Source organism: Anser anser (assembly GCF_964211835.1).
Source record: "Anser anser genome assembly, chromosome: 18".
NCBI classification, from domain to species: Eukaryota; Metazoa; Chordata; class Aves; order Anseriformes; family Anatidae; genus Anser; species Anser anser.
In genome coordinates, this window is record NC_139739.1 from 7,925,470 (window position 1) to 7,952,493 (window position 27,024).

Genomic DNA, 27,024 nt, shown 5'->3' on the forward strand with positions numbered 1-27,024 from the left:
CTGCAGGTAACCAGGCTTTGAGAGCACAACGAGGCGGATTCGTTGTCTGGCGCAACTCCCCCTGCTCTCTGCAAACTTTCCCCGGGGATGTGTTTGGCCCAGTGTATTTGTTTTATGCTGTCCTAGTTTATCAGCGGCTTAGCAATGCAATTAAGCGCTGAGATAGACGGTTTTCGCCTGTTGGAGGCCGGAACAGCTGTAAAACATAACCTTTGACCACCTCTCACAGCTCCACAAAAGGCCCGAGGAGCTGAGCCTTTTGTCTGGCGCTGGCTGGGTAGCTCACATTTGTCTTCGCCCCCGCCCCACCGAGGCGGCCGCGAGCTCAGGCACGGTACCAGATGCGCGGCGCCGGTGGCCGCGGCCGGGCCCGGCAGGGAGAGGGGCCACAAGCCAGGGCCACCTTGGTGGCCGCAGCTGGGACACGAGCCGAGCTCCCGGGGGAGAAGGCGGCGAAAGGAAATAGTGACCAAAGACAAAAGCAGAGAATCCCTCGTCTGCTGTGCCGCCCGGTCTTTGTTTTCTGACGTAAGGAAGGATTTGTTTAGCCAACTCGTCGCTGCGGTGCAGAGCCGCAAGGACGTTTGCTGCCCAGGGCCGGGTGTTGTATCCTCCTGGTGACTGAATTGATTAACAAATAATAAGGGTCTGTTTGCTCTCTCAGGCAGCGCTTCTCTCCCAGGAATCTCCCAGGCGGTCCTTTGGTTTTTCTGAAGAGCAGGCGCAGTGCAGGGCACGGGAGGTGGAGGCGAAGGCCGGATCCGGCCATCCCTGGGTGGCTGAGGGAGAGGGGAGCGCCCATGGCTGGCGGAGGGCCGGTGGCTGGTGGGGTGGGAGGTGAGGGGTCTCTGGAGGGACCTCGCCTGCCTGCCGTGTGTCAGGAGGTGGTTTGTATTTTAAGAACATGAGAGCTGTGTTCTGCTGCTAGCTCCTTCCTCCAGCGAGTTGCCCTGATGGCAGTTGGGCCTCCTGCTCCCACCTCTCCTTACCACAGACCTGCTGCTCTCAGGCCAGGTCATGGTCAGGTACGCTGGGGAAGCCGGGAGAGGTGGTGCCTCCTGTACCAAAAGAACGTGGGGCTGTGGCCCAGGAGACCTGCAGGCCCCCAGCCGAGACCCCGCAGAGGAGCCAGACCCAGGGGCACAGGGCAGCAGCCAGGGGGTGAGGGGCTGAAGGCAGTCGAAGCCGAGTACATCGGTTCTGTGTGAGGATGAGAATCAAAGCTGACGTGCGGGCAGTAGTGTGGTCCAGCTGCCTGGTCACAGGGAGCAGCTCTGCCCTGGGCTGGGGGTGCTCGCCGAGATCCTCGCCTCACTTCCCCCCTCCCGCCAAGGGAAGACCAGTGCTTGTCAGCCAAGTGTGCTGGGAGACTTAATTAATGAATGTTTATCAAGCGATTTATCAAGAGATCTGTTTAATGAGAGATTCCATAAACAGTGCAAGGCTTCGTTTTCATGGCAATAATAAATGGCAGTGAAAATAAGTCTTATCCTTCCCCTGCACGTGCACCCCCCCAGCAAAAAAAAGATTGCTTACCCTCCATTCTCACTGTTCCCTGGTTTCGAGGCAGAGGGCTTTGAAGTGCTATCTTTCATCATGAACTGTACTCATCCTCAAAGCTCTAAAGCTCACAATCTGTGTCTTATCCCTCTGACAAGAGGGAGCCAAGCTTTCCCGGCACGCGGGTCGTAATTGTCAGCCATGGGATGTGCCGCAGCCACCCGCCCCAGTGGGCTAATGCAGCTTATGGTCCTTTGAAGTTCCCTTCCTTTATTTTCTGTCCTCTTGACCACAAAACTGTGCCTTGGGCCAGCAAGAGAGATTTCTTGTTCAGAGACAACACCGAGCCCTGACAAGCACATCTGAACCAGAGAAGAACCCTTGTTCCTCTGAGATCGCTGCTCCATAATTTTGTTGCCTTAAGGGGACTGTCTCTCCTTTTTCTCTCTTCTCCTTCTCTTCCTTTTTTTTTCCCTTTCCTTTTTTTTTTTTTTTAAATTCAGCACTAAACTGTCACACTAAATCATTTTAAAAGCTGGAAATACAAAACCCCCAGTGCAGGACATGCTGCTAAAAACCGATGGCTATTGCTGTGAGCTGGGGTGAGAGGGGAAAGGAGGGGCAGCAGGGCAGGGGCAGGACAGGAGGGCAGCAAGTCAGCTCTCGAGGAGGAACCTGCGAGCGCCCGGTGAAGCAGAAAACAACCTAAACGCAGCTGAGCTCAAAATAACCTGCTTGGCACAGGTTTGCGGCGGGGCAGCTTCATGGTTGCTCAGTGCCTGGGTTGGGATGGCATCTGCCCTAACTGTGTCACCTCTCCTGCAGAGCCTCTGCCTTACTGTGCTGTGTTGTTGAGCTTTCCAGTGCAAGAAGGCCTGTACAGGCACAGAGCAAACACCCGCTCGGGCAATTAGCTGTGTTGTACAGGAATGGAGGTCAGGAGCGATACCATAAATTTTCCCAGTTTCCTGCGTGGGGTCCACAGCAGGGTCCGAAATGCAGGAAAAGCAGCAATGCCTCCCGTCTCTTGATCTCAGTGTTATCCCCAGATTTTGGTTACATTTGGATGAGGTCACCAGCTTGCGTGCAATTACCTGGCCTGAGAGTGAACTTGAGGGGGATGATAATTCACAGCTGAATCTTTGGACAACAGTCCTCTGTGATTACAGGCATGCAAAAACTTCCACAGCAGCATCTGTAATAATAAATAAAGTAATGCATTTGTGTAGATAGCAACCACATTGCTGTGATTTATACGATGTTCAGGATGCTCTGCAGCTGCTCTACTCCCCGCGTTGCATCTCTTGTGATTTTATCACAGTCTTGCAATATTCTCTGTTTTTCATGAAACCCACACTCTCAGAGGACTGTATGAGAATCTAAGTTTTAATTCCATTTTTTAAGTAAGATTTTAGTCTTTCTGGCCACAGAGGAATGCCTGGAACTGCAATTCTTCTGCGCTTCACAGCCAGCAGGTAGCTGAAAAGGAGCCCAGATAGCTTGTTGTTAACCTCATTTTAAAGATGGCTTGTGATTTGTAAATGCTTGGGCTTGGCAATAGTGTATACCCTGAACTACTGCAAAATCCACTGTGTGAGTCCATCCCAGTATCTTCTTCTTGAAAATTTCTATGTAATTTTGCCACTGCCTGCATGATTATATTAGCTTTCTGGCTTTCTTGCACATGCAGATATATAATTATACAGCGGCCTGGGAAGGAGGAGGACGTTGATTTTCTAACAGTGTGCATAACAGAGATAATCGCACAAGTCTCAGCCAGTTAAACACATCTCAAAACAAAACCGAGAGCAGAAAACTGCAGTAAGCGCAGTCTTTTTTGTCGTCTTGCAATTTTCTCATCTTGCAGGCTCTGGAAAGCTCTCAGCCTTCTCTTTGGGAATGTGAATAACTCTAGCATAAATGCCTTGCCTGTGAGCTACATGCATTTCACAGTAGTTCAGGACATAACCATCCGTATCCATAGCAGCCATCTGGAAAATACGGTGGACAAGTAGGAGAGGCCATTCGCCTTTATCACACTGCTCAGTTAACTTCGTAAAACTCATAATGCAAAAGTGGATAATTTATTGACTTCAACACAAGTTGAGTGTTGTATGCTCCAAAGTCAGAATTGCCTCGTGCAAGTGGGCAGGTTTTGCGTGCGCCATTTGCCGTGCAGTTTGCACAGCTATCTCCTGGTGCGTCTCCCTCAAGTGAGCCAGCATAGAGCTTTCTTTGTAGCTTCAGGCTGCAGCCAAGAGAGTTGAAAAGTTGAATTATAAACATTTCCAGGCCTTCTGTTTGGTGTCTTGTGTTTTGTTTTGTTATTTTAAGGATGTGGGGTATGTTGCTGCATTCCTGTCAGTGGGATTAGAATGAATAGAAGCAATACTGTAGGAGATAAAACGTGTTTAATTATTTATTTGAGTATTACAGACTGAAATTGCTTTTTGATTTAAAGCATCCAAGTCATGGGTATGTTTTTGGAGTAGAGAGAGGCACGCAGAAACATATATATACACAATTACCTAGGGTAATGTAAGAAGTCTCTTTGCTCAGCTGCCCTTCCTCCGCAGAATTTGTTCATTTCCTTAAAGATTTTAAATTTCAAATGTGGCTTTGTTAAGCATCACGGAAAGCTAACTGCATGCTGTGCCTTGCCCACCGAAACGTAAATAAAATAAATAAAGTCTTCGTTGTATAAATGTTATGAAGTGGGTGGTTTATTTTCTTTAATTATACTTTTTATTTAAAATAAACTATAAAAGCAAAATAGTATATATCCTGAATGCGCCTGCACAAACTCATATTGATTGAGTAGGCAAATTTTAGCTTTTCTCAGTTCATGTGAAAGTAGATAAAAGGACCATCAAACTGTAAACCAGGAAAATAGAAAGAAAAAGAAAAAATTCCTTCCAAATGCATGTAGTAGGTTACATTACCCAGACTCTTAAAGGCTGTTTGAAAGATACCATCTTTTTTACTCCTTGTTTATAGTTTGCTTATCTGTTTTTGTGAGTAGCAGAAGCCAGGACGGTTAGTCCTGGTGTGGATTCCAGCTGATGGCTGTGCTGACCGCAGGGTCGGCACCGCGAGGGCGCTGGCGGCTGGTGATGGTGCGAGCAGCAGTTGCAACCCCCACAAAACCATCAGTCCCTCAAACCACGGGTTCTTCTCCTCCATCCTGCTTTTAAAATACCTCAGGGACATGTTTTATTCATGTAGGATTCTGTAAAGCGTCAGTTTCTTTGCAAATTAAACGCGTGGTATAAACCCGATTCCATCTTCATCCTGACTGGCGCTGCGGTGTGGGGAGGCGGCAGGGCCTCCAGGACAGGCCTGCTCCTCATGGAGGACGTTCCTCCTCCTCTTCCTCAGCAGCCCCTCAGCTCCTGCCAGGGCTCTGCGTTGTGTTGTGCATGCTGTTGGGCTATTTTCTTACACTCTGACGCTCCTTCCCATGCTGCTCCCTGTGCCTGTTTAGGAGCAGCAGCCTGCCAGGCCGCAGCCCCATGGCTCGCCCACGCTGTGCTGTCGCCCCTCGGGGACTCCTGCAGCCCCCGCCACCCCATGCCTGCTGCAGGCCATGAAGTCGGGCAGCTGGCGATCGACAAGGCATTTTACAAGGCGGAGAGGGGGCTGGGGCTGCCCCCAGGTCGGCCTGTGCTTCCTTGTGGGCAGTCAGTGTCAGCGGGGTGATGGATGGGAGCGGGGCCTGTCGTCTAATTGCAAATGGATCCGGTCGCTCGGTGCGCGGATGCTGGCAGGGTCTGTAATTCCCAGCGAGGCCCTGGCCTCCAGCAGCGGCTCCCAGCAAAGAGGATGCTATCAGCATCTTGCTGCTTTTCCCTTTCCTCTCGCCACCCACCCAGAGACACGTCCCGGGACAGGGATGTGGCTGACAGGCAGGACGTGGCCTTGCTCTCATCCCAGACACTTGCTGCCATTTTCTCCTCTGAGTCTTGCTAGACACGTACAGGCGTGTGTTCCCCACCTCTCGCCTCCGTGCTTCGCTGGCCGTCCTTGCTGCTAACTAGGGCCGAGCACAGCTCCCTGTGGAGCCTGTTAACGCTGCCCCTAAGCCACCTGGGGATTCACAGCGTGTGGCTTTCCTTCCATGCCACCGCTGGCCACGCTCTGCCCCAGCTCCAGGTAGAGCCATACTGACCCCATTCACTGCCCTGCAGCTACCCGGGTGTGCAGCAGTGTACAAGAGAGCGGGACTTGGCACCGTGTTCCTATTTGCATCGCTGTGCTTTTGAAAAGGATACTTGTTCTAGGGTGGTTTTTTTCCAAACAGTAAATATTTTCTTGTAAACTGCTGGGACAGACAAGTGACTGCAGTGCTTTTAGTTCGTTTATTTGCTTTAAATGGATGGCAAAGTCTTACAGGAGGTAATAGGAAATTAAAAGCTTTCTATATTTTTTTTAACTGTCCTGCAAAATTTATTGTAGAATTATATCCCTGCTATGGGATTCTGTCGGACAGTTCAAAAAGCCTGTGGAAAGGTTCTCGTTCGCCATTAAATTTTAAAAGTTATTGAAGTAATTTTTATGGGAGCCTATTAAGTTTCTGAAGAAACATATTGGTTTCATCGCTAATAAATTCTTTAAGGCTTATCCATAAGGGAATAGTCAGACTTCCAGATCTATCTCCACTGAAATGGACGTTAACTTTTTGCCTTGTTGCAGACATGTTCTTGAAAGGTGTTCGCAAGGTGAGCAGCAAAGCCAGGAAAGCCTGATTGCCCCCAAGTACATCTGCTAGCACTGGGAGCTGGTGGCTTCTTCACCAGGCAGCCTGCTACAGTTCGAGTGGGGATTTTAGTGAGAAGGAAGTTTTTTTAGAAGGTGAAGAAGAAATTTGCAGATGGATCTGTCCAGGCATCTCCCAGCATGGGGATTAAACGTTGGCCACAGTATTTGGCTGTGAGCTGTGCCATGCTCAGGAGAGGTGCAGCCTTGGAAAGAGGGATGGTGCAGCCTGGCTGTCCCTGCTTCCCAGACAGCGCATAGTGCTTGCAAAATAATGTATAATAGTGTGCTCACCGTGCTTTTCCACGGCATCCAGAAAAGCACATGGAGACTTCCTCCCAGTGAAAGGAAAGTATCGAGCTGGCTTTGTGCTTAAGTTAGCGCTCAGAAGCGCCTTTCGTATGCAAGCACAGAGCCACCTGATGAAAAGTGAATGGGCTAGGAGGGAAATAAAATTATGTAATTGCCAGTTTCCTTCGATTCCGCTCCCTCTCCCATTTTGCATAAAGGAGGCTATTTAAGTCTCAGCTGGAGCGGAGTTCAGTAATAAGCAGACATCTATGAACCTGCATCTGCTGCTGGTGTCTGCTTAGTTTATTCTACATTTCCATAAATATATATATAAGATGATGATCCAGTATTGAGAGATCTGTCTCCTGAACACTTCTGACTTGTGGTGTGAAACCTGTGGAAGAGTTTGTCCCTTCAGGCCCTTTAATCCTTGTCTTTGTGACACCTTGGGATTCATTGTACCAGGCAGCATCACAGAAGAGCACATCAGAGTTTGCAAACCCACCTCAAACTGCTTCACTCTTGAATATTAAACTGAAAGGAAGCCCAGAGCCTGCTCCCTGGGAAGCTCTCCACAAAGCAGGGTGGCAGAAAAGGGCCCGCCTTGTTGGATGAAGTAGCTAACATTCTGATTTTCTCAGTACTATGTGATTTGGCTTCCAAACAGCTAAGCAGTCCCCTGCCAGTTGCTTTCCTACGTCGCTGGCCTCTGGGCACGGTGAGAGGTGCTCACAGTGCAAGCTCTGCAGAGACAACCTGATCTAACGCAGGCTTAATGGCTGGAAGAAGAAATTTAACAGTATGAACATTGAACGTTTATACAATAACGAACATTATCATTATTTCTTATTATTGTGCCAGTCTTTAAAATTGAGCTAGAAACCTGAAACCAACAGCAAGAATATGTCCATTATTTTCTGTACATCTTACAATCTAATAATCAAAGTAGAGCAGATTATTTTATACATTTCTTTGGATCCACAAATGATTTCTCTGGGCGTAATGCACCTTTTGGCCTGAAAAGTTTTTGCATTATAGGCCAGTCTCTGGACCCTTTATGTCATTCCAGCAGTGCAAGCTGTAAAGCAGCTGTAAGCAGACATCTGAGGACTACCCACTGACCATGCCAGTGTAGTCAGCCAAGTTGTGTCCTGAGGCCAGGGTGGAAAACGGCCTCACTCCAGGGGTTGTGAGCAGCAGAGCACCCTGTTGCAAGCCATGCAGGTGGGAGCAATTTAGAGAAACTCTAGAGGTATTCCAAACGATGGTGTTAGCTGTACCAGGAGTGAAGCTGCCCCTCAGAGCCTGTGTCAGTAATCTCAATAGTGGTCCAGTGAGAAATCCTGGCTGGTCTACACCGCTTGCTGTCTTCTCCAAAAACGCCATTGTTTGAAACTAAAAATAGGTCAGCGTGCCTGAGACCAGACCCAGATTTGAAAATATTACTACAGAAGCTCTTCTTTCCTCCCATCCCTTCCTTTCCCCCAGTGGCTCTACAAGACTGGGTCCAGGGTTTTGGCTCAGACCCATGCCTGCTGCATCTATTTCCTCTACCAAATGGGCACAACCATAAACCTCTTTCTGCATCATTTCCTGCAGACCTTTACTAAACATGCCACCCGGGTGCCCCTGTGTAAAGCCACCTCTTGCTGAGTCTGCTTCTGTTGCTGCTGGCAGGCTTGCCTTAGCGTGCTCACGGCAGGACTCCCATCCCGGTGTGTTAATTTTAAACAAACAAAGAGGGTGTTGTGATTTGGGAGGGTCTTCCCATCAGGTCATATCAGAGTTTCTTCTAAAAGGGGAAGCTGTTTTTTTTTGTTGTTTTGTTTTGTTTTATTTTGCCTTTTCCCCTCTTTTAATATGATCCCTGCAATTTTGTTTTCACTGAAATATTGACTGGCAGCATTGCAAATTGCCTGCATGCAGGCAGGAGCTTGCCAGCACTTTCTTACTCAGCTAGCCGTCAAGGTTGTGGATTCCACTAAGAGCAGTGCCAGGAAAGCTGTTGATCGAAAATATTCCTAACATCTGTGAGTCCTCTCCATCCAAATGAGATGTAGTTACATTCTCCTTTTCCCCGTGCTCTTCCAAAGTGTTGCTTCAGACACCTAGAAAGCCCTGGTTGCAAATCATAAGCTGATCTCTGTTTGATTTTCAGCTCCGCTTCCAACTCTGTCGAAATCCAACATAAACTCAGAAGTACCCTTCCCCCAGTCATAACACATGAGGGATATCAGAGAGAAGACGGGGCGCGTTTCTCTGCCCATCGCTCATTTGATCCAGATGCTGTCCCATGCTGTCTGTGGCTGCAGTGGTCCCAGGCCAACAAGGAGGGTCTTGTGAGAGCAGCAGGGAGAGGACGCGGCTCTGAGCAGGCTCTCGGGCCAGCTTGAAGCCTCTCACACACACACACACACGTGTGTGTGCACACAATTCTGCCAGCGCAAGGATGGGACCGGGGGCGGCGGGGGAAAAGCCTGATTTCCCTTCCACCCCGTTCCTACCACCACCGCCAGCTCACAAGCCAACTATTAAATAATTAACGTGCCCAGTGGGACAGGAGGAATCAAAAGCTGTTGTGTTCCCAAGTTTTCTCTGGCTCCAAAAGGCACGGCTCGCTGTGTATTCTGGCACCTCGGAGCGGGTTTTCCTCCCTCCTTCGCCTCCCCCTTATTATCCTGTATGTGTGCTGGACGGGGAAGTGGCGTTCCCAGCCCAGCGGGGGATGACTGTTATTTCAGACTAGCAACAGGGGAAAAGGAACAGCCTGTTGCCTGATTGATGTTTGTTTTTCATGGACGAACACCAAAGGTTCATTAGAGACGGAAGGTTTGGGAGGAGGGGGACGGCGGGCAGGGGAGACGCTCACTCTTAAGGAACTATTGTACCCCTGCGCGCTAACCGGGCTCTGCACTTTCTTTGACTTCTGTGAATGTCTCAGCTGTACTGTTTTGGCCCCGGCGACTTTAGGAAAATATACACACCACACAGACGTTTCAGTGAAAGCTATATGATGAGGGGGTCAGGAGAAAAAGGAAGGGGAGGAGGGAACAATGCAGTAGGGTTTTGCTGTAATTAATTTCAAATGTGCTGCTCATCTGTTCTCCTCAGGTTTCAAAGGGAACTGGGGGAATTTGCAGGGCTTTTCCTACGGCATCTGCTGCTTTCCAGAGGTGGGGATGGAAAGGTGGCTCTCCTTCCATCTGTGGGTTTGAGCAGCCTGGATGCATGCAGTGCTGAACCCAACACAAACCAACACTGCAAATTTTGTCCTGTGCAGGGGTGGTGGAGCAGGGGAGGAGGGAAGGATATGGAGGAGCTTCTCTGCGTCCCACATCGGGTTTGTGAAGCTAGAGAGGTTAGGAGGTTGGTACTGGGTAGAGCAATTACTCTGCAAAGATTTCATGGAGCACATTCGTCTAAATAACAGAAGTTATTTGCTATTGTTGTTGGTCCTGAGAAGCTTCCAGGTTCTGGTGCAGGTGAACCATGTGGTTGGAAGGCTTGTAGAGGTGTGGGTCACACCCTCACTTAATCTCCTGCTGATTTTGTGCCTTTGAAAAAATCTCCCGTCAATAATTGTGTCAGGAACCAAAAAGGTAGTGTTAAACCTTAGATATTGTGGCATCCTAAGTAGGAACAGTTCCTTATGATTCCCCTTTCTCAAACCTCATCTGTTGGACCTTGCTGCTTTTAGTTGTCTGACACAGAGCAGGGGCTTGCCATCTGTCGCAGAGCATTGTCCTCGTGTCCTTTGCCTTCAGGTCTGAGTATCGATAAAGTCGTACGATTGTGGCAGTAAAGAGAAAAGAAACGGGCCTATTAGATTATTGACTTTACTCCCCTCGACAAGATACCTAGAGGCTAATTTGATAGCCCTATGAATCTTAGCCAGAAAAAATCAGTAAAAGAGAAACGTGAACTGCTGTAAGCTGCCGTTAGTGCTTTAACAGCTCTGTTCTCAAGTTGTTCTTTGCTCAGAAGCTTCCACCGGAACCCGTTGCTGCTGGGTAATGCCCTCTTGTTTAAACGCGGGGCTCCTTCGTGATCTTCGGCTCTTACAAAAACCAATCTCAATATCGGGTGGTAAATACGTCTGAAGTTTGGCCATAAGGAAAACATTTCTGCAGGGTGACTGAAGAAAGTGTTCTCTTTTCTGGTCAGAAACTAATTCGGTGCAGCCACAGCATGGTGAATACCCCAAAGGTCCTTGAGGTGGGCGCTTGTTTGTGATAGAGCCCTTCTCCAGGACGCCAGCGCTGCTGTGTGACCAGGAGAGCATGGCCATGCAAATGATAAATGTTTCTGTGGCTCTTCAGAGAGGATGTGCACACGGCAGCCGTGTTTCAGACTGGGTGAACAGGTGTGCCAGGTTTTGTAGCCTTACAAACTAAATAGACTTTCCGGTACTGCTGTAGGACTGGCTTCTGAAAAACTGGTCAGCGATAGTGTGTCACCAGAAGTACGGGCAGAGCTCACCAGCTGCTGTGTGTGGGGAGGGGTGGGCACACGCATCTTGAGATGACTTCAGTGCAGGTTGTGAAAGGGCTGAATTGATGTGGGAGACAAGGAAATGGTAGAAGCCCAGGGCTTCAGAATGTTGTGTATCTGTAGAAGGCTGCAAGCACTGGTGTCCTTCAACCCCTCTTCCCTAAAACTTGCTTGTGCAGGAAAGGAAAGTCAACATTTGGAGAATATTCAAGCCCACCACCACCCCCTCTTTGTGCAGAGAACCCCATAAGAGCAAGGAGGGAGATCTGAGTCAAGCCAGGGTTTAATTTCCTGGTCCTCCTCCATAGGAAGAAATATCACTTCCTTATCACTCTTGAACAAACAAATGCATTGGCCACATCATAGCGGAGCATCCCGTAGATCACATGGAGATAAGCCTGGATTCCAGCATTTGCTCTTGGCCATGGATGCTTCTGTGCCTTGTACTTTCCAATTAATACAGAGAAGGAGCAGCACCTGAGGTTTGTGCAGAAAGCACATCTATTCCTCTGCCTCCTTTGCTCACAGCTGGTTGGGGGCCACATCCTGAGTCCTTGTGCACAGGGAGCAGCCATAACAGCTCTTAGGAGCTCGGCGAGGGTTCTTTCGATTCTCGAGCCTTGGCCATGCCTTTCCAGCTTGTCACCTCTCTCTTCTTCGGTTCTGACAATGAGGGCGGAAGAAGGGCGGATAGCAGGGCTGGGAGGGGAGAGGGGAGCGAGCTGCTCTCCCGGGGCCGCAGTTCTTCCTTCCTGCCTGTCTCAGAGCTGCTGTCTCAAAGTGCCACACAGCAAAACCAGCTTCTTCCAGCCATGCCCTGGGGGGTCCATCCTTTCCTAGTTAGGCGTAAGTACTCCTTTCAAGGCCAAAGTTCAGGGTACACCATTACCCTCAGTAGATGGTGATGTGTTTCTCCTAGACTGAGGATCAGAAAGCTATCGTGGGGGAGAGTTTTGTTAAAGAATAAAAGCAAAGGCCTAAGGAGGGTTTTGCATGTCCGGCTTTTTGATCTAGCACAGAACTTCACTCAGACATTGGATGGTTTCTGTGTGTGTCATGTGTCGGAGAAGATGGAGGCATCTGCTGGTTTTGTAAAGCTTGATCTCACCAACCCGGGAAGGACGTGGGCACAGCCCCTCACCCGGCCCGCCATGCTCTGGGTCTGATGCAGAGCTCATGAACTCACTCACAAAGCAGGCAGAGACCCGCTCGGCACCCCCAGAGGTGCAGGGTGTGGGTGCACCGTGGCCTTTCCTCCTCCCTGTCCTGCAGCCCCGGTGCTCGGAGCCGCTGGAGCAGGCAGGAGCAGCACATGTGCTTGCCATCCAAACGGCTCCCTCGGGTGCTTGATAAAATCACGGGAATCAGAATTGTCTTCTCTATTTATTGGTTACAAATGATTTTTCTCCTCTTTAAAGGATTCCCACCACCTGTTCCGGTCTGCCTCGGAGGTTTGCTTTAAAAGCCCGTCTTGCTCTTAAAAAGCAAGAGGGGAGGGCCGGGGCCTTGCAGGAGCGTTGAACCGCTGCGAGTTTGCCTTTGGAGATTGGCAAGGGAAGAGCAAGAGCAGGGAATGCTACAGGGAGATATTAAATGAGGCCCTTTTGTTTCTCTCCTTGTAGAGCATAAAAATGCCCAAGGCATGAATACTTTGTTCAGATTACTCTTGAACATTTAAATGTCTGTTCTAGTAATTTATAAAATGAAGGGGTGGGAAATTCCTCATGCTAGGAAGAAAAGGGAGACCTTTACTGGCGTGCCGAGCACCCCGCGCTGGGAATACAGAAGCTGTTTTGTGGTGCTGTGGGGAGAGGTGGATGGAGCCGGTGGGTGCAGCAGAGCTTTGGGCCCTGGAGACACGGGTTCAGCTCTGGTGTGGTGTCGGAGAGGCCGACTGCTCCCTCGGGGCCTGCTGTCTGCGCTGGGTGATTCCATAATTTGCCTTGCTTCACGTATCTACGTGGGAAAGAATGGGTGCTCTGTCCTTCCTGGCCTCATTTCTGTTTGTGGAGTGATCTTCAGGTAGGGTGTGACATTCCTGTCACTTCCAGTAGCCCTGAGCATAGCCTGTAACAAAACCACTTCTGCTTGCATATTCCACGTAGCAGTTATCCCCGTGAGGGCCACACGAACCACGGCCACGGCACGGACCGGTGTTTCTGTCCCCATCTTCTGGGAACGGGATGGGGAGGTGCTGTAGCAATTTGGTTAGATACCCAGGAAAACCAAATGGGGTTTGGCTGGGAAAGTAAGAAGGCAGGGCAGAGGGGTGAGGAAGCCGTACGGTGCTGCAGCCCCATCGGACACATTCGTGCTCTCCTGCCGCCTGGTGTCCCAGTCCCTTGTGGCTCTGGTGCTTGGTACTCCAGCCTCATCCGAGGGCTGAGCGGGGCCATTCCCGTTCCTGTTACAGCAGGAAGTCCGTGGAAGGGGAAAATGCGAGATCTAGCCTTAGTGTCTTTATTTCAAGCCAGGGGAGGAGGAAGCTGAAACTGAGACACATTAGAAACTGATGTCCCTTCCATTTTAATTGCGGTTACGGATCTGCGTAGGTTGCTCACTATTGACAGGCTTTCTAATGCGAAGTGAATATAGGTCAATTCGCTGTTAGCGTGAGGGATCAGGAGGATGGTGTGGATTTTATTACTCTCAGATATTTGGGCTAGAGGCTCTCATGCTGTCGGAACTGAATCAAACTCTCTGCCAGTTTGCACGCAACATATGTGATACATTTTGCAAATGAATATATTACTGTAGGAGGAGGTGGTTCCCTGAAACAAACCGCTGGCAGTTTGGGGTGTTGTCCTCAAAACCAAAACCATATTGAGTCCTCAAAAACAAAACCAGTGGCACCAGAACTTGGATCCTGCAGATTCCGATTCTTGGATGAATTCTTGCGGATTCTTGCGGATTCTTGGATTCTGAGGCATTGAATTTGTGATCCTTGCGTTGATTAACCATTTGGGGTCCATCAGAACCAGTGCATTAGTTAAGGAATCGCCTCCCTGTGCGGATATAGTGTATAAACTCTAGGAAGCTTAATAGGAGCAAAGGTGCCTCAAACCATTGCTGAGAGACTGAGCTGAGGGCCTGCATCATCCCAGCCATTCTCTTTGTTGAGCCTGTTTGGTGTGGAAGCCATAAATTGTTTCTAACTGTGCTGGTATTTCATATTGGTTGCAAATACTTATTCACTGATGAGCTTTTCCTCATGTAGAGGGCAGTACTCCTCCAGCCTGAGGGATCTGGAGTTGATGGGGAGCAGGTGGCTTTGGGTAGAGATATGAACGCTCAATTCCAACTTCACAGCAAACTGCTTGCAGGGAAATAAAGAAATAATGAGTGAAAGGTGGTGTCTGCTGTGCTAATGGGAACTGGAAACTCTCAAGAATTAGCACGGACGCCACTTTCGTCTCCTAATGTGCAAGAATCCAGGATTACAGGAATTTGCCAAACCCAAGTTGCTGCTTAGCATTGGGATTTTGTTTGTTTGTGCTTTTGCTGTTTGGAAAAAAATGTGACATGGAGATGACTTGAAGGAAAAACTTACGGTGAATTCAATAGAATTGTTGGTACACATGGCAAACATGTGAAAACAAGAATATGAATTATGCAGCAATTACTGTCTTAGAAAACTATCTGCAGGCTAAGCCCAGATACTTGTCTCTTTCTTTCACCCAACATTGAAATAAAAATGCGCAGCAGTTTTGTATGAAATAATAATTCCTGCGATTGTGTTACAGATGTCTGAGTCTGTGTTTTCTCGCTCCCTGGGAGGGAGTTTAGTGCCGCGGCAGTGCTCGCCCAGCTCCAGAGCAAGGGTATGGGGAGAGTTGTGGCTCTGCCCAGGGAATTGGGCAGTATGGAGCTGGGTGCTGGGGCTTCTTCGCCCCTTCACCAAGAAGGGTGAGATTTCTATCCACAGTCATTAATCTTCATGAAAGAAGAGATTCAGAGTACCTTTCCGCGTAGGGTGTGACTCAAAGCTGAGCAGATCTTCCTTAGATGCCAGATCTTACATTATCCTCAGGCATTTCCGGCACTAAAGTATTTCCAAAGCTTCTACTGCCCATTGAAGAACTCACACTTCATCAAAGGAGAAAGCTGGAAGGAGCTTTGCGGCTGCATTTCACACACCCTGAGATCATGGCGAAGGAGTTTGCCTTCTGCAGGGCGAGTAATAAATGAGTACACTCTTTCCTCTGCTTACTGCATACGAAGCCACTCTTCCTGTTTGGAAGGAAAGGACAGTCATTCCTCACATTTTCCATCTTGAGCACGCTGAGAAGCTGTCCTTCACGTGCATTCTCAAAGTTTGTCCCCTGTTGAGCCAGGTGAGATAGAAAATAATTCTCTGAAGATTTAAATGCAACATCTTCCAACATAGGGAGCAGAAACACAATTTATTAGTCGCTAATACATGCGATTCAACACCCCATGTGCAACACAGTATGTTTTTCTTGATATTTTCAGTGAGTGTCCTTTCAGAAAAAATGAACCATTTTCAGACTTAAAATGCAAAAGGCCATTTGTGGCTTCCTAATGCTGTTTACAGACCCTTTTTTCCCAGTGCTGTGCTTGTCAGTAGCTGTATTTATTCATTGCTCACTCTGTGAATTAAAACGTCGAGGCAGCTCCTGACATGCTTCTTCCAGAGCATCCTTTTGGAGTGAATATTTGGTTGCCATAGGGACCAAATCCAAAGGGCACACACCATTCAAGTAAATGCTCCCTGATTAACAACTTGCAGCTTGTCCCTTAAATATTTTAATTATCCATGCAACTTGAAACGTTGTTGAATGTATTCAGTCTGTTCATTTCAATACCTTATTTTTTCTTAAGCTGCCATTACAGCGGCTGTAGAGCTGGATTTTGACCATGCGGATGGGAGCGAGAGGGGAGACCTTACTGCTCAGGGGAAAGTCTTCCAGTTTCTTTTCATCCTGACCCTAGATCCTCAATAAAATTAGTGGAAAACTGGTGCTGCTGCCTACCTGCTGGTGAAGAGGAGGCAGTTTGGTGACAGGTACCCAGACGGTGCTTTAGAGGAGTGATGTGCTGCCACCGATGCTGAGCGCTGGTGCTGGCAGGGACACGCCTGGGGGTGAGCAGGGAGGGCAGCAGGAGGCTGCAGGATGTGCAGAGCCTCTAGTTGGAAAGTGTTGGCCCCACTTGACAAGCACTGAAACTCAAGCGTTGTTTTCCCAATTGATAAGCGTGTTAGCACTAATGTGACAGCAGTTACTGAACTGTGAGAGCTGGACTTAGCAAATAAATAAGGCAGGATTTTGCTAATTTGTGCATGGTCAGTCGCTCTTTTCAGTTCCTGGTTAGGGGAGACAAAGTCACCTTGCAGCAAAACTTTCCATTTTTCCAGCTCCAGCCACTACCCCGGGTATGGAAGTTGGTCAAGTTACCGTGACCGTTTCTAAACAGCTCTGTTTGCTGCCCTTTCGTGTCTTTCAGTTGTGACTTTCCTGAGCCAGAAAAGCAGCTTTGGCTTTTCAAATGCTGATTGCACACGGTCACGATACTCGTTTTGTGCAGCCTCCTGACATCCAGCAAAGACTGCTGCAGACTTAAATCCATTAGAAATTATTACTGCTGAGAGTGTTTTCCTTTAAAACCTAAGAGGCAGAGTTTAGCAGAGAGCCTCCTAAACAAAGTACAGCATGCTGAAACCCTGGGTCTGGCAGGCACAAAGCACGGGGGGGATCAGCACGTGGACTCAGGAAGAGGGTTCTTTCCCTTTGAAGTCTTGGTTTACACAGGGCTCTCCTCTGCCATGAAAAGCCAGTTTGAATCCTTAAAATCTATCCAGGGACAGAATTCAGGTGTGTATATGAGAGGGTCTGTTGTGCGCCTCTGTGTTTCAGTAAAAAATGATAGGGAAGCTAACCGGGAGCACAGATTTTGGTGCATGTGAGTGATTGTTGGTGATCTAGAGACCAGGGATGAGCTCCGTTCAGGAGATGTGTGTAGGATGCTGCATTCTGCACTGATATTTTTCATACCGGCAGTGCGTACCGCATTCCCGAAAAGGGATCACAACACAATTTGATCTTTCTAACTCCGGTTACAATCGCCAGCCTTTAGGGAGGAAGAAAACTGTTCCCTGAGCTTTCTGCCTTCGCTGTGATAGAGAATAGCTAATCTCGCTCCCTCCTTTTTGTAAAAGCTACTTGTGTCTGGTGATTAAAAGCTGTGGTGGAAGCCAGGCCGTGAGATCACAGCAGCATCTGTGTGCGTGTTTCCTCCTCTCACCTGATTTGGTGTCGGTTCTCTGTGGGTATGCTCAGCCTTGTCCAAGGCTGTTTGGGCACATCCACCACGGGGCTGGAGAGGGGAAGAAGCAGAAATGCGATACCTCTCGTAGATGGAGCCAGTGCCTGCAGCAAGAAGGGTACGCTATGAACTCATCTTGATTAGCTTCCTGGCATGGGTCCATCACCACTTAATTGGCTGCCAATAGCCTCCCTAATGAAGGATGATGGATGGCGCTCAGGGGCCTACTTGAAGGGGGGAGCCGATCGGAAGCAAGGATGCATGCAGAAATACAGCTCTCACCTGGAAAGGACGCGGATGCCGAGTGGCACGGCAGCAGTCGGAGAGCCTGAGCACGGATGGTTCCTCTTTTCATTGCATCAGGGCAGGCGTCAGTTACCTTCCAAGGCAGAGATGGGAATTTCTGTGACCCTGTGTACGCTTGGCTGCTTAGGGTAATCATCTGCTGTTCCCAGCAGAGATGATCTGGTGTTGGAGAATGTTCTTTCTTGCCTTTTTCTGGTTTTGGTTAGCGAGTGTGCTTTCTCAGCCAGCCACTGATTTAACTTCTCCAGGCTGGAGGGTCTGAAAGGTCATTCTCACTCCTTCGGAACAGTCTCACTGTCGGATTTTACTTTAAATGATTCTTTGGGTGTTTGGAGTTCTCTGATGTCATTTAAAAAAAAAAATCAAAACCTCCATAAGACTGTGCAGATGAAACAAAATTGTTGTCTTAGCCCACACAGGGTATTATGCAGCCTGGCAGATCCCTTCCTTGTAGCAATAAGAAAAGGATTTGGCATTTAACCTCTTGAAATTAAACCAGTGTGAACTTCAATAGTTCAATCTTATCAGGGCTTTGCTAGAATAACAAATTGTGAAAAAATGTAATCATGTCTCCAATGTGACCTTGGCAGATCTGCCTCTGTGATGTGAGAGAGATTAGGTAACTCTAAGCAGATGTCTGTTTATTTTGAAAATAATAGTTATAAAATCTTTTTTTTTTCCTGGGTTGTTTGCACTGCCTGTGAAAGATACGACAGAGAGAATTGTGGTCTGCGTGGAGCTCTCTGTAACAAGCCACTCTATTATGCTGAACAGTAATTGCTCTTGGAGGTTTGAGTTATTGATCTATTGGTGGGGGTTCAATTTCAGCGTAAAGACCTGTGTTCATGATTTAATTTGAGTGATTAATAACTCACTTGCAGGCCAGATGGGAATCGATATGGATTTGGAACAGCAAAAGCAGTACATTTTCTCCTATAATGTAGTAGTTGATAGTTGTTTGACTAATTAAAATCATAAGATTACTTGATATATAACAATTTTGTCTCTTTAAAAGCCCAGATCTGGAGTGGGGTATTTGTGCTTGCTTGCTTTCATGTGTTGGAGGGTTTTTTTGTCTTCCTAATAGCTTATTTATCTTGCTGCTTGTCTATCACTCAGATGAGGTGTACAACATGCCCGTCGCACAAAGCAAAAACAGAACAAAACAAGACAAAAACACCTTTAGTAAGTAACTACAAGAAGCTTTAGTAGCATTTTGCGGCCAGGGCAATTGAACAGCCCTTACGTCACTGGTTTTTAGGCAGCCGGCATCTGCTTAGGAGCAGCACTGAAGGGATTTAACCCTGCAGTGTTTGATCCACCATTATAGCCCTAGATTAAAAGCCTGTATGAAACTTTCAATCTCATTACAACGCCAGCATCCACAGTAGGTGCTTTAGCTGCAAATCCAGTTTCAGCTTTGCATTGAAACGGTGCCAGAAGCAGCATTGCTAGGAAAATGCAGTGTGACTTACTTTGGGGGGATTTGAGTGGTGATCCTCCTTCTTTGTGTGCTGGCCCCAATCCTTGTGTTTGGCACCCATTTTCATTCAGCTCCTGCAGCTTCGGAGTGTCGTCATGCATGCTTACAGCTAACATGCCTGGATAGAGCATGGAAAGCTCCCAAATCTCCAAGAATAAAACATCCCATTAAAGAACCATAAAGCAGCAAATCAGCATCAAGTCTGTAGGTCTTTATGCTGTTGCTCTCCATTTCTTGGGGAGAGGGTGAAATCTTCCCGTGCTGCAAGCTTTTGCAACAAGGGGTCTTATCTGCGGAGCTGGCTAAGGAAAACGTTTACATTGGGCTTTTTTTAAACCTTCTTTTTGCTTTGCAGAGTCCAGTAAGCTTTCTAGTGGAAGTGCAGATTCCTCTGTTGAAGTACCGGAGTAAATTCAATCTGGCCAAGTTGAGGTTTTTAGTTGGGTGAGAAACTGAGCTGTGTGTGTAAGGACCGAGGGGGCAGTGGTGGGTGCAGAGCATGGGTGATGGTCGGCATCAGGAAGCCCTTGGCTGCATCACATTGCTGGGGTGAGGTGAGCAATCCCTGGAGAGAACAGGCGTGGGGAGTGCCCATGGGAGGTGCCCGTGCAGCTGGAAGAGCAGAGAGAAGGGGCTGTCTCTGCTCGGGTGTGCTCCTAGCACGAAAGTCTTGGAGCACGTCAACCCTTCACTCTCTTGAGTCATTGCCTTTGTGTTAAAAATATGGGATGCTTTCCTTGTCATGACATTATGAAAATGACTTGGAGATATTTCACTTTTAAACTTGGGTGCTCCAGAAAGGAGAGGGGGAATTAAAAAAAAAAAAAGACACACTTGGAAGTTAATTCTGAGGACCAAGCTGACAGCTTTTTGCCACTGTTGCTTTCTTCTAGTTTGAAAAGCTGAAGGCTTGTTACAGCCCCAGCATACAGCAATCTAGCAGGTTAAATGACTTGGGCAACACAGTTTATTAAAACTGGCAAGTGCTCGCTCCAGTTCTCTTCCTGATAGTCAAGGCTGTCTGCGAGAGTAATTGATAGTGGCAGCTGTTCGGAGGGTGTTTCAGATTGCTGCGAGACGATTTGACTTGACAGACAGCTCCGTACAAATGAACGGAGCGGTAGGGGCTGAATCGGGCTGGGTCGTGGAGGAGCTTCCCCCTGAAAGCTGGTCACGGCACCCAGCCCACAGGGACGGGCTCGGGGAGGGAGCGGGGTGAACAAGGACAGACCTTCTCCCCGCGCTGCTCCGAGTTCAAAGCCAGGCAGGAGAGCTGTGCTTACACCCGGCTGGCTCTCATCTGTGAAGAAACACTCTCGTTATTTGGGGAACATCCACCAGAGGCACATTATGTTCTGAGAAGCCCCTGTCACGTAAGAACGTTTTTGACACAACCTAACGTATGCAGTAGGCTGCTGTCACAATGGAAATGCGGCCTTTGCTTCCTAATAATGTTAAAAATGGTTCGGCTACACACCACAGAGCCTTCCAGACAGCGTTTCGATGTGCAAGTCCCAAGTCTTTTTCTTATCTTGAGCTGATTTGCATTAAAATAGGCAGAGGAACTTGGTGCCCTATGTCAGATAGCTGCTGCGTTGTAGCTGTTTGCCTTCTCACTCTCGCAAACCAACCTAATTATCTAATGTCTTAAATAGTGCTACCTTACTAAAACATAATGAAAAAAACAATCCATATAAAAGCAAAATCCAGCTGAGGATAAAGAATTAGCACTTAAATATTGATTTTTCAATTGTAAAGCACTCTGCCAGCATCAGTGCTATCATTGCTGATGCAAAATGCTTTATTCTCACTTGGGCATATATATGTTGCGCATCCACAGTACGTTATGCAGCAGTCTAAAAGCTCTATTAAAAAAAAGGTTTTGCTGAAGTTCACCAAATAAGTTATTTTAGTAGTTTCTTTGTTTTGCCCTACCGCTGTAAAATCGTGCTGTTCTGTACTGGCTCCTAATGCTGATGGTTCAAAACTCATCTCTGGGACTCATCAGCCAGCTCCGAAATACTCAGCTTCTTGCCACATATGTCCCTGTAATTCCTGCGGTGATGCTTTTGCAGCATTTCTTGCTGGAATTATAATATGAAACGGGGTTCATAACAGCCAGCCTGGCTTATGTCTGTTTTCAAAGATGTGTACAGGGTGGATAGATAGGCTGCAGATGGTGGTGGTTGTGTTTCTTGGGAAATTGCCATTGGTAAAGATGTCATTGATGGATGTAGGAGAGGAATTTCTTTCTCACATCACCCCATCACCCTTGCTGTTTGAATACGAGGGAGACTGCAGAAAGACGTCTGAATGACTCCACTTTCTTTTTTTTTTCAAGAGACAAAGGAAAGGCATGCAAGCAAGATTAGATTATTTCCAATCACATTGTACGTGTGTTGACAGTCCCCTTTCAGCAACAACCAGCAGCTTGCAAAGAGCAAGAGGCAGCACTGGAAATGCTATTGCCCTAAGTACTGTTTGTATAACACAGTAACTGCTTATTGGAGTCCTCAAAGCAGCCTTTACATGTTTAATCCCTTGCACTTGAGCTACTCTTAATCAGCTTGAAAGCAAATTCCTGTAACAGAAAGGTTTAATTTGTGTCTGGGACTTTCTGTATTGTATTTAGCCTGCAATGCTGTGTACTTACACGCTGGCAAGCATGTCACGCTGTACAGCTGTGCGGATGGGCAGCACTTGTTTATTCCAGTCACAGATTTTAAATCCAGTGAAATTTCATGTTGGGTCCATGATGGTCTGTGAGGTTCACATGATTCCTTCTGAAACGTACTTTTTGCAGCAAATTCAGCTGTAGTTGACTTAGGGCTTTTACTTCAACTCTCATTTCTACTGATTTCCAGCAGCAGTAGCTAAAGCTCTCTGTACTTTTAGAAGTAATTAAAAGTTTTCATCTTTACCAGTTAAACTGGAATGGGACGTAGCCCAAGTCACAGGAAGGCTGGGATTTTGCAACATGACCAAATGACGGATCGGTTGATTAAGGAGGCAGGAATGGCTAAGCTCAGGCTGGTTTTATTTACTATTTTTTTTGTTAAGAGCAGCTCCAGTGCTTTCTTCCGTCTCTCGCACCAAGTCATCATTCATCCCAGTGAAATCAAGACATGTCCCACTGTCTGTTCATTTAAGAAGACCTCTCAATGGAAGAAGTCCAAAGTGTTTGGTTAGAAAATAAACAAATTTGGCATGCTGAAAAGGGGTAGCGCTCCGCATGGTGGAGAATGGCAGATGTGATCCAGCCTTCCCAGAGCAAGGCTGAAACATGAATCATTGCTAATGTCAGATTTCCTGTGAAGGGACGAGCTGAACTGACATGCGTTCAGGTTTAATTAAGGTTGAATTATTGGAGCTGACTGTCAAGTCTTAGGCAAATTGGCTCAGCCTGTTATCATTAAGCATGAAAATGACTCTAGGACTTGGTTAAAACAAACACATTTTTGTCTCTAGAACTTTGTGGTCTGGTCTGGTGGGTCCGTGCTTTTGTCAGGGCAGCGGTGCTCAGCTCTGTGCTTCCTCTGCTCACAGCAGATGAGGAGCCAAAGCACAGAACTTTGCAAAAGAACCTCTGTAAAACCTGACCCAGCTGTGACCAAGAGAATATCCCGTCTCTTTCCTAGGGAGATTTCCATGTGTGATTCGCAGTCAGCCTGGTCGATTGGAGGGAATTTGGGTGTATGAGTGTGTAGTTCCCTTAGGAGGGGCATGCGGGCATCCTACGGAGAAACTGCAAAGTTTGGGATCCTGATCAGAATGGGCAACACCTCTAGTTAAAATCATGAAAATTAACTTTATGAGGGAGTTCAGAGAAGGGAACTCAGAAACTTTTATGTGAACAGAGAGTAAAGTGTTGGATTGGAGCTTTTTGTGATAGGTATCATGAGAAGGATCTGGCTAAGTACCTAAGAAACCAGGTAATTACACCCTTCAAATTCATCATTTCTTTCATTTCACAGTTAAAATGACCTTGAAATTGTCAGGTTTCTGGAGACCTCTGGAATACAGGTAGCTAGTGAGTGGGCATTGAAAACAGGCACTGAACAAGCAGGAGTGTTGGTAGAAGAGTATAAAAGGAAGGAAAGAAACCAGGACATCTGCTCCCAATGAGCACAGCAGATACACTCAGAAATAAAACATGTAGAGTATGTCCTTCATGGCGTGGCACTCCACAGGGTTAGAAGTGAAGGGTCTTAAGGTTCTGCTGACAAACACCTTTTGTTTTTACTAGACCAGAGAGGCAAGTGAATGAGATGTATTTCCATTTGGGCATCTGCTTTCCAGTTTGTCTAAGTCTATTCCACCAGAGACTTAGGTGATACACCTAGAAGTGAGAACCTCCCCTTCGCCCATTGCAGTTCATGCTCAAGTCAGCCACATGAAGCAGCTTCTCTCTCTCGTGCTGCATCACAGCCATCAGAAGTGGAAACACCAAAGTCACCAAAACACCTGGAATCGCCCACCTTCCTACCCTTGTGGTGGCTGAGAAGGCTTGGGGATTTCGCCCACATGCTTAACCACGCTTGCCCATGATTTCACACTATAGCACTCCTTTCTCAGTGCTCCTGCTTTTGCTCAACGTGGTTATGAAAGGAGAGGAGACATTCTCACTCATGCCTGTAGCATTTCCACAGGAAAAAAAAAATGGGTATTTTCATTAGATGTTGAATTGTTCTCAAGAGTGAAACACAAAAGTGTTAGAGTACTGCAACCTGAGATATGCAAGTTGGCAGCAGAAATCAGTCATGTACCCCTAATGCTAACTAATGCAACCAGGCTGGCTGGTCAATTCAGCCAGCAAGGGAGCATGAGATTTTGCTTTGAGAAAATTGCAAATGAGAACTAATGCCGAAACCGCAGGGAATCAATAGTTGTACATAAAGCTGGTCAAACAGCTGTTTTTAATGTAGGACTTTATTGATTCGTTTTGGATCTAATTGACTTTTTACTCAACTAACTTTTGTGGTGCCAGTGTGTTTTGAATATACACCATTAGTCTACATTGCCTATAATTACACGATATGAAGTTTAACTCTGTAGGAGGAGGCCTGTTGGATGGAAGGAGCTAATAGGCTCTCAGGAAACCTATGGTCAGGAATGAAACCCAATTGCTTTTAATGGGTAGCTCCTGAAAAACAGTGGGATCTGCAGCTGTGAGTACACTGCCTCTAAAATGCAGCGTGTGGACCCCTGGCTTGACTAGTCAATGACAAGTTTTCAGTTTTTGGTAACAAAATCTGAGGACAATTTATGAACACGGATGGCATTGTAAAAAATATCGGGACACAAAAGCAGTGAGAATTTGATTTTAGAAATGAATTATTTGTCACCCTAAATAGCATCAGAACCAAGTCTGTTTAGTTATATCTTCAAAACCAGGGTACCTGTGATGCATGAACTGGCATTTGAAAAAGAAATCCACTGAAATGAGAGTTGGCCTTATAATTGATGTAGTGAATAATTAGGACCTCAAGACATTGTGTCAAACCTGTAAGGTTGTACAAGGTGCAGGAAAGTACAGGGCCGGTCGTACTTGCTTCCAGCCAAAGCACCGGTGTGTGGAAATGTCTGTTCCTGTTATTTGCAGTCTGAGGCCCCGAGCCTTCAGACTTATTCAACTGATGAATATAGTTATCTATATTGATGTAGTTATCTTATTCAACTGATAAATGCAGTTATCTGTATGCTTCTATCGTTCTCTCTTCGCATTCTGAAAATATATATGGATGTGGTTATGGATCGGTTGGTTTACGAAGGGAACGGCGCAATGGTGGGAGTACAGGCAGAGCCAGAAGCAGTGTAGGAAGCTGACTTGTGTCTCACAGAAGGAGACGCCATCACCACGCGGGCATTTTCTGTATAGAAGGCGAGCTGGTGTTTCACAGGGTCTGGTTCATCGCTGGCCTCTTCTTGCCTAACGGTGGCCCTGAAGTGGCTGAAGCCAAGGCAGCAACAGCTCTGGCTTTGCGCAGGCTGCATTAGCAAACGCCTGGTCAGACCCTCTGCACTGCCAGAATTAGCTCCCCGTGTGTGTTGTGTCTTATTTCCACACCTCCTACACCAGGAACTGGCTCCGTCCTTTGATGAGACGGGAACATTTCAAAGGTGGAATTTGTTCGTGAGGGTGTTGGGAGCGTGTTAATGAGTGTAGGTAGCATCTCCTGCATGTCTGCAAGCCAGCTGGATGCAAACAGCCCCCCCAACAAGTTCTGGTGGATAATAAAAGCATGTACCCTGACTGGCAGTGCTGTGCATGCGTGTGAAACACATGGACAAGCACTGGTTTTGTAAGCTTTTCCTGTGATTATGGGTGTATGTGCGCTCAAGTATACACAGATTCTGTTGAAAAGCAGTTACAGTGGGAGCCGAATCTTGTTCTTGTTGGTCCTTTTGGGTCTCTTTGGCCTCTTGGATACAGCTTGATCTGAAATCTGTATCTTTTCCTCCCTTTTCCCATTTTCTTTCCAGCTTTTAACGCTTTCTTACTGCCATTTTAGCTTAATTCAGAAAAAAAGAAAATATTTGGTGTCATGAAAGGAGTAATCCCATATGGAATTCCCACCATAGGTGCATTTGGCAAGGTCACAGCATTCCTTTATAGCTTTGATGTACCTTGCATACAGGTATGTGCAATACTGAAGGTGAGATAGATTACATGTAGGGCCTCAGTGCACCTCTGACTGATTTTTTTCAAGCCTTCTCTGTTCCGTTCTTCCACCCAAGTGTGTGACCTAGGAATGGCAACGTCACAGCTTCACAGCAGAACTGCCCCATCCCTTGCTACACGAAGATCCCAGGTAGCCTCCTCCTAGAGGCTTGTCATTAATGATTAGTGCTTGGGTCATGGTGCCTCATTACTGTAGTTGAGCCTAAACACACTGTAGATTACCTGGAAAGACCATTGAGAAAATGAAATGCCTTCACGATCAGGCTTGTGTTCATGAGTTTATTAATGGCCTTAAATCTGACATTGAGCAGGAAATACTGCAGCAGTAACCTGAGACATGTTCACACTCCTACTGTACGTAACCTTGGGACTCTGCAGAAGTCACAAAGCTATATGTTCTTTGTAGTATGCATGCATTTAATGACAGCTAAGTCTTTTAAGCACATGCTAAGGAGTACTGACCAGCCAGTCAAGGACGGTGGAAGGGCAGACACACAAACACACTTCCATCCTGTAAGAGCAGTGCTCCCACGAGCTGAGACTTGACTTGGTTTGTATCAGACATACATTCTACCCTTCAGAGAAACAAACACAGACCTTTCAGCATGTGCCTTGTGTTTTTTCTTGTTGCTCCTTAAGGTCCCACCTTGAATGACAAGCCAGAAGCGAAAGCAGCCAATGTCCCAAAGGTGTCTGGGCTAGAGCGGAGCCGGGAACTGAGCACCGACGTGCCCTTCGCCCTGCCCATCCCCAGCCCCCAGCCAGTAGCTGCCGTTGTGACTTCTACTTCCTCAGCGCCCACGTCGAGCGCCAGAGCAAGCCCGCTGTTGAAGAAGGAGCCCGTGATTTCAGCACCAGCACCACCAAGGCTCACGCCTCAGCCACAGCCTCGGCCACAGTCACAACCTCAACCTCGGCCGCAGTCGCAGCCTCAGCTAATACCTGAGCTTCGGACCCAGCCTCCGAGTCACATCCCTCCACCTCTCAATTACCAAGTGCATCACCAGGTGGCCCACAACGGACTCAATAATATCAGGTAGGGGAACGGGATGCTCGTGTCAGCTTTGTGCTACTGCGAGGTGACGCTTGTTTCAAAATGGAAAGAAATTGATGGGAAGGGAACCATCCTGTCTGGGTAAGAGGCAGATTTTCCAGCAGTGGTGGATAGCTGCATTTGAAACGTGGTGGTAAATGCTCCCTTCTGGGAGAAAGGCATGTGGAACTGTGGGGT

General features: G+C 47.4%; 1 protein-coding gene across 25 annotated transcripts in view; it reads left to right on the forward strand.

The window, feature by feature from the left end:
- The window catches only part of FBRSL1 (fibrosin like 1), a 519,147-nt gene that overhangs the window by 464,153 nt on the left and 27,970 nt on the right, over window positions 1–27,024 (forward strand). For all 25 annotated transcript variants that reach the window (XM_083803984.1, XM_083803995.1, XM_083804008.1 and 22 more), the window contains one exon: window positions 26,433–26,829. In XM_083803984.1, the coding sequence (XP_083660110.1) occupies window positions 26,433–26,829 (397 nt within the window). The remainder of the gene's footprint in view (window positions 1–26,432; window positions 26,830–27,024) is intronic.